The 10,481-nt window shown below is 37.3% G+C and overlaps 2 protein-coding genes across 2 annotated transcripts; both read left to right on the top strand.

Annotated features, from left to right (window-relative positions):
• Nucleotides 1–2,543: 2,543 nt before the first annotated feature.
• Nucleotides 2,544–4,821, top strand: LOC101292769 (endoglucanase 9-like). Its single transcript, XM_004292350.1, has 6 exons — nt 2,544–2,744; nt 2,847–3,350; nt 3,530–3,679; nt 3,935–4,046; nt 4,225–4,388; nt 4,489–4,821. Exons 2-6 carry the CDS (start codon nt 2,904–2,906, stop codon nt 4,819–4,821), a joined length of 1,206 nt encoding a protein of 401 aa, XP_004292398.1. The 5' UTR covers nt 2,544–2,744; nt 2,847–2,903.
• Nucleotides 4,822–7,648: 2,827 nt separating this feature from the next.
• LOC101293067 (endoglucanase 9-like) lies at nt 7,649–9,797 on the top strand. The gene is made up of 6 exons (XM_004292351.1): nt 7,649–7,849; nt 7,958–8,461; nt 8,642–8,791; nt 8,913–9,024; nt 9,159–9,322; nt 9,468–9,797. Exons 1-6 carry the CDS (start codon nt 7,802–7,804, stop codon nt 9,795–9,797), a joined length of 1,308 nt encoding a protein of 435 aa, XP_004292399.1. The 5' UTR covers nt 7,649–7,801.
• The last annotated feature ends 684 nt before the right edge of the window (nt 9,798–10,481 follow it).

A 10,481-nucleotide genomic window follows, 5' to 3' on the forward strand; every position in this document is an offset into this window, starting at 1 on the left:
AAAAAAAAAGAAAAAAAAGAATGAGAGGTCTATTGAGTGAATAAGAGGTAAAGTAAGTAATTAATTGAAATATATGTCAATAAATAACTAAGGTTATGTTAAGAATTTGAAATGAGGTGTAGTGAGAAAATGCTTATATTAAAAAGTAAAAGGGAGGTGTAGAGAGAATGAGAGGTATATTGAGCAAATTTGGAGGTCCCAATAGCCGCACTTTTTCCCAATAGGTGTTTTTAGGAATTAGTGTTTCTTTGAAGAAGATAAATGAACGGACATGTTGGTTCACTTGGATTCTATATAAACCCAATCATATCTCCTTAAGGATAATTAAGAGATTATCATCCATGAGTTATTTCTCATTTCTTCTACAAATATTCGTCGTGTCAAGCAAGTACAAAATACATTTTATGGTTCGTTAGAATCCAAAATTTCGGTGCGTCTATTTTGGATCATCGATTATTGTATTCTACAAGACGAATGCCTATCGAACTACAAGCAGCAGGATAGGAGTGAAATTTGTCTTTAGTCAAATGTATTTTACATGCCTCAATCGAAAACACGTACATCAAGTCTGTTTTTTTTCTTTATTCTTTATTTATTGGATTCAATCACTATTGCACTCGTATATTATGATCGAACCATCACTTGCAATCTTAATCATACGTTGCTATGTTTCTTACTCTATTGAATTTATATTATATTTGTGATATCATATATATGATTATTTCCCGACACCTCCCTCCAATCTCAGTGTGAAAAGGTAGTTGGTCAAGTTGACTCAACTTGAAGATTTATTCAAACATGTCTAAGATCGAACTAATTCTCGAAATATATATTGGATCGATTATTGGATCAAGTTGATCAGTACGTGAAGGAACAAGTAAAGTGTTGAATGAGGCTACGTTCTTCCTTTGGATTGAAACTACTGCCTCCCAAAAGCTTGAGAGAACTTAGTCCTAAAGCATAGGAACAAAGTAGATAAGGAAGATCCCAATAGAAGACTCTAATCAAAAGTAACATACAATTGTTATCTCAAATCGAAATATTCAGATTGATTTGTTAACGCCATTCCAGGGAAGAAAGAAGCGCCATTAGCGGCTCCATTATGCCCTTAATTTGTCTGGAAAAGAAAACATGAAATAATGAATTACATAGGGAAGTGGGAGTTATTTTGGAAATATTTTTGGTCACTACTGCTTCTCATGACCCTAAATAAAGTTGAGAGAGAGGATCTCATTCCTCAAATCAGGGACTTGCTTTCTCCATCGACGAGGCATTTGTATGCAATGGTCGGGCATAAACCAAACACGCATGAACAAACTTTTCAAGACTATCTAGTAGATCATTCTTTAATCTACTTTTAGCTAGGGGTTTCGTTTTCTTGCTTATAGTCCAAGTCATTTTAGGGTTTAAAAAATTTAAACTCGATCGCATCGATCAGTGGCTGGTAGGGGGCTGGTATGAGTATGGACGCATGTCACCATGTGTATGGCTTTCTGGCGAAGGGAAAGAGGGAGGGGTCAGTACTCAGCAGCAGCATGCATGAGATAATGAGAATGATGATGCTTATGAAAACAATCATAGTTCATAGTTTTAACCATGAAAACTTCGGTCTATGTTTAAGTTGCTAAGGTGTTGTGATTTAACTAACTGATTGAAGCTATAGTCTACCTTCCTTAAATAAGAAAGAAACTGTAATCCGAACTAGCATAGCTATGTAAATAACGATTAATTTTTCTTTTTCTTTTACTCAAACTTAGAGATGGAGGACTAGCTAGCCTATATGTGCAGTATTATACCAATTCCGCAATCCGCATAGTACATCTGTAGATTAGTATCATACGTACAAGTATGATATATATTGTCTACTATTATACGTAGTTTGTCTACTATCGCGTTCAATTACCCCTACAAGAAAAGAAAATATTTCTATTTATTTGATACATTGATATAGTTTAACAAAACTCTTAAAAGAGTGTGTAGAAGACTAAGACTCTTGCATGTAAATACCGTCAAAGAACCATATATGTACTTGTCGGCAAAATGAACACATATTGTGCTCTAGTGGTTTTTTTTTTTTTTTTTCAATGTGTACAAGCATGAATTACGTATTTAGAGAAGTTAATGAGTAGCTAATATTTCATAAAGATACACATTCAAGATATTATTTATAATAGTACGTGTTTGGTTTCGTACATGTTCATATATATATGTACATCCTATAGCTTCATCAAGCTTACACATGATGAACTGAAAATTCGGAAAACCGTGGGGATTCAAGTTGTGATTCTATTCCGAAAGTCAAGAGAAAAATAGGTAGTTAAATAGAGAAGAAAGCAGCTAGGGTTGAAGGATGAACATAAAGCCAGAATTAGCGGCATGGTAACTGGGGATTTCCCGCCCCTATTTAAAGGGACCTCACCGGCCCAACAAATTCATTGGAATTTTAACAATAATAACCATTCATTGCATTGGTGCTTAATTTTGAGGAAGATTAAGTTCCAATGGCAATGTCAAGTACCAGTGCTCTGTCTTTCTTCTCCCTCTTCATCTCTGTGTTGATATCACTGCACTCTAGTATTGGCAATGTCCAAGTAGTCCATGCAGGCAACCCAGATTACAGAGATGCTCTTGCAAAGTCCATTCTCTTCTTCCAGGGACAGAGGTCAGGCAGGCTCCCCTCCGGCGCCTCCCAACAGATCACTTGGAGGTCCAATTCTGGCCTCTCCGATGGCCGTCTCGCACAAGTAAGTATATAAGAATAACACTGCCTTTGTGAGTTTTCAGAGCTATAAGAAGTAGAAGGATCGTGCATGAAAAGTTGTTGAACTGTACGTTTGGGCATGCAGGTGGACTTAACTGGAGGATACTATGATGCTGGAGACAATGTCAAGTTCAACTTCCCAATGGCATTCACCACCACAATGCTTTCATGGGGAGCACTTGAATATGGCAAGAAATTGGGACCCCAACTAGCAAGTACCCGGGAGGCAATCCGATGGTCCGCAACATATCTTCTCAAATGTGCTAGAGCCACGCCCGGTAGGCTCTACGTTGGGGTCGGGGACCCCAACGCGGACCACAAGTGTTGGGAGAGGCCCGAGGACATGGACACGTCGCGAACTGTGTATTGGGTCTCTCCAAGCAATCCAGGCTCGGATGTTGCTGGAGAGACAGCAGCCGCATTGGCGGCTGCTTCTATGGTTTTCCGAAAGGTAGACTCCAAATATTCGAGGTTGCTATTGAGCACAGCCAAGAAGGTGTTTCAGTTTGCAATTCAGTACAGAGGTGCCTATAGTGACTCACTTGGTTCTGCGGTTTGCCCATTTTACTGCTCATATTCTGGATACAAGGTACTTTATCTTTTGGCTTGGATTTACAATGTACTAGTGTACTACTTTGTTTGGTCTCCGTGTTGGACAATTTGAAATTTGCAAGAATATGTTTTCAACATATCATAATTCATAAGTGAAACTGATCAATATACTATATATGTTCAACTTACTAACCTTTAGATCATCCTTTTGATCAGGATGAGTTGGTTTGGGGTGCTGCATGGCTTCTTAGAGCAACAAATGACGCTTTTTACTTCAATTTCTTGAAATCAATGGGAGGTGGTGATTCACCAGATATCTTCAGCTGGGATAACAAATTTGCTGGTGCTTATGTTCTGCTATCAAGGGTAAATTTCATACCATGCCAATCATCTAACTTTTACAATCATATTTTTGTATAACTTTTTGTATAACATTTTGGTATCTTTAGCTGGGATAACATTTTTGTATGCCAATCATCTAACTTCAGCTGGGATAACATTTTTGTATAACTTTTTGGTGTCTTTAGCATTTTCCTATTTAAAATTGATTTCATCTATCAAATTCTTTTTTTTTTCAGCTGTCAATCTATGTAATAATTGACATAATGGTTTGCTTTTCAGAGGGCAGTGTTGGACAATGACAAGAATTTTGACTCATATAAACAACAAGCTGAGCAATTTATGTGCAGCATTTTGCCCAACTCACCCTCTTCAAGTACACAGTACACACAAGGTAAATTATACCTGTTTGTACTTTCCAGCACTAATTACTTGAAGACTTCCATCAAATTCTGACCTGCCAATACCTGAACAAGTCATTCTTCTGAATTCTGACCTGCCAATATCTGAACAAGTCATTCATTCTTCTGATATACATGGTACTAATGACAATGAATCTCTTAAAATTGTAGGAGGGCTCATATACAAGCTGCCTGGAAGTAACCTCCAGTATGTCACCTCAATAACATTCTTGCTTACTACCTATTCTAAGTACATGTCTTCCAAAAAGCACACATTTAACTGCGGAAACCTTGTCGTCACTCCAACCACTTTAAAAAGCCTTGCCAAGAGACAGGTAAATCTACTTTGAATCCTTCCTGGGATGTTAGACATGTCAATACTAGAGTATCAGGATCAAATGCATAATACATGGCTTGACTTGATGGTAATTTCAGGTGGATTACATATTAGGGGTAAACCCTCTGAAGATGTCCTACATGGTAGGGTATGGACCGTACTATCCCAAGAGAATTCACCATAGAGGATCTTCATTGCCCTCATTGGCAAGTCATCCACAAAGCATAGGTTGTAATGGTGGTTTTGAACCGTTCTTCTATTCATCAAATCCAAATCCTAACATCTTAGTTGGAGCTGTTGTTGGAGGTCCAAATCAGAATGATGGGTTTCCAGATGACCGTGCCGATTATAGTCATTCAGAGCCTGCAACATACATAAATGGTGCTCTAGTTGGACCATTAGCATACTTTGCTGGGATCAAATCTCAATAGAAGTTATATATGTACCAGCTAACTGTAAATAGTTATATCTGATTCACTGATGATCCCCAAATTGGGGTCCTATATATCCGTCTGTGTATCCCACCACAAATCGTGGGGATATTTGTTTGTTTTTGCTTTTGTCCAACAATGCTATGGAAAAGGGGTTGAAATCCTCACTTTTTGTCAGTTTCTCTCCCTGTATCCCACTCATATGTACAGCCACGTCAACACAATTAACTGGGACTTGACGAAATTACTTTTAGTAGAAAATATGTAATTTACTGATAAATTAAAATAAAGCCTAATTCAATTGGACGAACAGTCAACACATATCACATATAAACCAAACCCAGATCAAATTCTACTTTCTTCTTTGAACGAACCCTTATCAAATATTCCTTATTTCTTAGTCTCAAAAGAAGGTAAACTCACCAAGGGAACTTTCATATTATGTAGAATAGTGCTTTACAGCCTTCTTTCTATCATGAAAGAAGAGAACTGGGTGAATGTTGTTACTGTGCACTATCTAGATCGAATTGGTTTTTGATGTTTATTTTGTTGGATGGCTTAAACGACCTTGTGATTGGATTTTCTTTCAGTTAGCCGTACAACATGGCCAATTATCAATTACATGAAGTGATTTGTATACTTTCTGGCTTGTTTGGAAAAAGAAAATTATGATACTACATGAATTCATGTTCAATCGGATGATAAAGAAGAATATCAGAATTGATGGGTTTGTTTTTCCGATGGCATAGTTGATGGGTGTGTTTGGCATTCTTGGTTAGAAAATTTTTGATTGAGGATGACAATTAGTGAATTGGGATTCATGGTCATAAACTCAGAATTCTTGTTGAAATCCGGTAGTAGGGTTAAACTCCGGTAGCAGAAGAAGTAGAACTTTGTGAATTAGATGATTTAAATGTCGCGGATGAAAGAAGATGATGATTTTGATCTGGGTTCATTCTCAGAGTTGGATAGTTGGAGACGTTAATATTGGGTAATAAATTAATTAATCATTATTAAACGAATAATATATATTGCAGGACTTAACTCTATTAACTTGTTGATGTGGCTGTACACATGTCAAGAAATAAGTGGGATATAGGAAAAATGACAGAGGATTTCAGCCACGGAAAAGTAGTTGGACATTATCTTTGCTATTAATAAAGCCAGAAGGAAAGTTTGACTTTGTCAAAAGTTAAATTTTTGAACTCCCTAAAAAACCCAAGTTTTATTAATCTACAGCTATGTGTAAAAATCATTGCAAGGATACAATTGTAACTTTGCAAAACAGAGCTGGAAGAGAACAATACGGGAAGATAGGAAGAGAGAAAAAAGAGAGAGGATATGCGGAAGAGAGGAAGAAGGAGAGAGAAAAAAAGGAAGAGAGGAAGAAAGACAGAGGGAGTATTCTACGGAGAGGATGAGAGAAAAAAGGAAGAAGAAAAAAACAAGAAGCAGACGGACCAATGCATTCGCTCCGTCTCCCAACTTGAAAAAAACTGCCAGCAGAACTACCACGCCACAATCTCCACATAGACGGAAACCGCCACAACAACGCTGGGTACAAATATATTTGAACTACCTATAATATCCTTGATTGATTAAAACTTTAACATATGTCTTATAACAGATGAAAGACAAATTAGTAATTACAATGTTAGAAACAAGAAAAAAAACAGAAAGAAAGAAGCTTAAAATGTGGGAGGGAATTCAGATTTTTTTTTTTTTTTTTTAAAAATTAGGAGGGAAATCAGACTTTGAGCATAACTGTAATAGTAAAAAAAAATTCACACATGAACGTAGTGCGGGTCAAGATGCTAGTCAGTCTATAAATCAAAATGAAAGCTTTTGGTTTCTGATGCATCACACGGTATGCATTAATGCAAGAATACTCTAATTTGAAGATGCGCGCATGGTCTTGACAGTGGAAAAGAATGCTAGGCTGCTATGTGTATGAAGTTGCACATTACATCTTTCATGCATGGTTGGCGATGCAATCTGGATTCTCATAGGGGTTTGGCAATTTTTATTTTATTTCAACAACGCTCTTAATCAAACCGAAATGAACTAGAAGCCAGAAAGAACCAAAAAATTAAAAAATGGTAATAGCTAGCCTTGCCTTTTAAGTGTCTAATCCTTAAAATTTGGTGTAATTAGGCATTATTGTCCCATGAAATAAATGTTTTTTTTTAATTTCTTTATTTTCCTTCCTTATTTTTCCTTTTGGCATTTCTGAGTGGCACTACACACGTCATGTAATGCATGATACATGGCTAAACCCTATGTATAATTACATCGATAACAACGTAGGAGAACAAATAACTTCTCTAAATCTTTGGCGTAGTCAGCTAAATATTTTCAACATTAATAGAATGGAAATAAAAGTTTACACTTATAAAACGCTTAATCCGCTTTCAAAAGAAAAAGGGAAAAATGCTCAATCCAATTGATATAAAATCCTTGTAAGGGCTTCTTACCATATTGATATGTGTATATTAAATGTTATTTACGTTTTTAATAAGCTAAATGGAAGCAGCACAATTTTTTTCAATAATCATTGTGCTTCACATATCCTAAATTTATTCAAGATGAACTATAAATTTGGAAAACCGCGGGAGTCAAGTTGTGATTGTATTTCGAAAGACAAAAAATTAGGAATAGTTAAAGGAGGACTCGAAGAAATAGCCAGAATTAGCTGCATGGTGACTGGGGCTCTCCCGCCCCTATTTAAAGGCACCCTCACCCAGCCCCATTGGGGACTTACATTGGTGAGAAAGATCAAGTACCAATGGCAATGTCGAGAACCACTACTCTGTCTTTCTTCTCCCTCTTCATCTGTGTATTGATATCACTTGGCTCCACTATTGGTAATGTCCAATTAGTGCAGGCAGGCAACCCAAATTACAGAGATGCTCTTGCAAAGTCCATTCTCTTCTTCCATGGACAGAGGTCAGGGAAGCTCCCCTCCGGCGCCGCCCAACAGATGACTTGGAGGTCTAATTCTGGCCTTTCCGATGGCCGTCTCGCGCAAGTAAGTGTAAATGAGAATAAGCCTTTGTGAGTTTTCAGTGCATGCTATAAGAAATTAAGAAGCAAAAGGAACATGAAAAGTTCTTAAACCGTACGTTTGGGCATGCAGGTGGACTTAACTGGAGGATACTATGATGCTGGAGACAATGTCAAGTTCAACTTGCCAATGGCCTTCACCACCACAATGCTTTCATGGGGAGCACTTGAATATGGCGAGAAAATGGGACCTCAACTAGCAAGCACCCAGGAGGCAATCCGATGGTCCGCAACATATCTTCTAAAATGTGCTACAGCAACGCCCGGTAAGCTCTATGTTGGGGTCGGGGACCCCAACGCGGACCACAAGTGTTGGGTCAGGCCAGAAGACATGGACCAGGCCCGAACTGTGTACTCTGTCTCTTCAAGCAATCCGGGTTCGGATGTTGCTGGAGAGACCGCAGCCGCACTTGCGGCTGCTTCTATGGTTTTTCGAAAGGTAGATCCCAAATATTCCGCGTTGCTATTGAGCACAGCCAAGAAGGTGTTTCAATTTGCAATTCAGTACAGAGGTTCCTATAGTGATTCACTTGGTTCTGCAGTTTGCCCATTTTACTGCTCATATTCTGGATTCAAGGTATTTTAGCTTGGCTTTAAAGTTTACAATATATATGCTACTTTGTTTCGTTTTTGTGAATTGTAGGATATGTGTTTTCAACATACTAAGTCATAAGTGAAGCTAATCACCATGCATGCTATATATGCATTTTTCAACTTATGTACTAACCTTTTGATCACTCTGAACAAAAAACATCAGGATGAGTTGATGTGGGGTGCTGCTTGGCTTCTTACAGCAACAAATGACGCTTTTTACTCCAATTTCTTGAATTCCATGGGAGGTGGTGATTCACCAGATATCTTTAGCTGGGATAACAAATATGCTGGTGCTTATGTGCTGCTATCAAGGGTAAAATCCCATATCATGCCAATCATCTAACTTTTACAATCTTATGTAAAATTGATTTCATCTATTTAAATTTTTTTCAGCTGTAAATCTATGTAATCTGACAGAATGGTTTGCTTTACAGAAAGCAATCTTGAGCAATGACAAAAAATTTGACTCATATAAACAACAAGCTGAGCAATTTATGTGTCGGATTTTGCCCAACTCACCCTCTTCAAGTACACAATACACACAAGGTAAATTTGATCTGTTTGTAGTTTTGTGCATTCCGGTTTACTCATTACTTCAAGGGTTCAATCAAATTCTGACCTGCCAATATCTAAACAAGTACTTCTGAGATTTACAATGAATTCATTGAAATTGTACGTAGGAGGGCTCATATACAAGCTGCCTGGAAGTAACCTCCAATATGTCACCTCAATCACATTCTTGCTTACTACCTATTCAAAACTCATGTCTTCCACAAAGCACACATTTAACTGTGGAAACCTTGTTGTCACTCCTAGCGCTTTAAGTAGCCTTGCCAAGAGACAGGTAAATCTACTTAATTTGATTCCTTGCAGTGATGTTAGAGATTTCAATATTAGACTCTATCAGTATGAATCCCTAATGGCCAAAATCTTTGTTTTGATGTGTCACACGTACCCTTATACATGGCTTGACTTGATGCAAATTTCAGGTGGATTACATATTAGGGGAAAACCCTAAGAGAATGTCCTACATGGTAGGGTATGGAGCGAACTATCCTAAGAGAATTCACCACAGAGGATCTTCATTGCCCTCATTGGCAACTCATCCACAACGCATAGGTTGTGATGCTGGATTTCAGTTCTTCTATTCATCAAATCCAAATCCTAACATCTTAGTCGGAGCTGTTGTTGGAGGACCAGATCAGAATGATGGGTTTCCAGATGATCGCAATGATTATAGTCATTCAGAGCCTGCAACATACATAAATGGTGCTCTAGTTGGATCGTTAGCGTACTTTGCTGGAGGAAATCTCAACTAGAATAATACATAGTACTATCATGAAAAACATATCTATGTAAGTTTTAGACAATCAAGGACCCTAGGCCCTATATGGAAAAGAAATAAGTTTAATTCTTTTCTTTTTTAGTGCAAATAGAAATTAAAAGAATTCTTCGTTCAAATTACCAGTCCACTTTGAGCAAACTGACCCCAAATTTTATATTTTACATAATTACCACTAGACACACATTTTCCATCCATTTTGATGACTCTATTGAAGGTCAGCAGCATTAAGCCATTTTCTGAGTCTGTAGTAGCATTACGATAAATATGAGTTACTGACCTTTAATATTTTACTGACCCTCAGTAGGTTACAAAATCATTGTATATAATATTCGCATAGTTGCAGCAGCCAATGACCAAAACTTGAAGAAAATAAATACTAGCTAACTGTAATAAGATCAAATTAATATCCACAGAGCCTATAAGTAGGTACAAATTAAGCTATTGACCCTCATTCCTCAATAAACTAATACACATCCCCATATTCTTTCGATTCAACATATAAACAACAAGCTGAGCGATTTCTGTGCAGCTAGCATTATGCCCAACTCGATCACCCTCTTCAAGTACACAAGGTAATTCCTGTTTGTACTTTATAGTATTAATCAAAATCTGACCGGCTAATATGTAGTTATATATATATATATATATATATATATAT

This window comes from Fragaria vesca, linkage group LG2 (genome assembly GCF_000184155.1).
Source record: "Fragaria vesca subsp. vesca linkage group LG2, FraVesHawaii_1.0, whole genome shotgun sequence".
Taxonomy (NCBI): domain Eukaryota; kingdom Viridiplantae; phylum Streptophyta; class Magnoliopsida; order Rosales; family Rosaceae; genus Fragaria; species Fragaria vesca.

Coding starts and splice junctions, on each gene's coding strand:
- LOC101292769 (XM_004292350.1), top strand. CDS start 2,904: ATGGCATTCACCACCACAATGCTTTCATGGGGAGCACTTGAATATGGC. Junction 3,680..3,934: donor CTTATGTTCTGCTATCAAGG/GTAAATTTCATA, acceptor TTTGCTTTTCAG/AGGGCAGTGTTGGACAATGA. Junction 4,047..4,224: donor AAGTACACAGTACACACAAG/GTAAATTATACC, acceptor TTAAAATTGTAG/GAGGGCTCATATACAAGCTG.
- LOC101293067 (XM_004292351.1), top strand. CDS start 7,802: ATGACTTGGAGGTCTAATTCTGGCCTTTCCGATGGCCGTCTCGCGCAA. Junction 9,025..9,158: donor AAGTACACAATACACACAAG/GTAAATTTGATC, acceptor AATTGTACGTAG/GAGGGCTCATATACAAGCTG. Junction 9,323..9,467: donor GTAGCCTTGCCAAGAGACAG/GTAAATCTACTT, acceptor TGCAAATTTCAG/GTGGATTACATATTAGGGGA.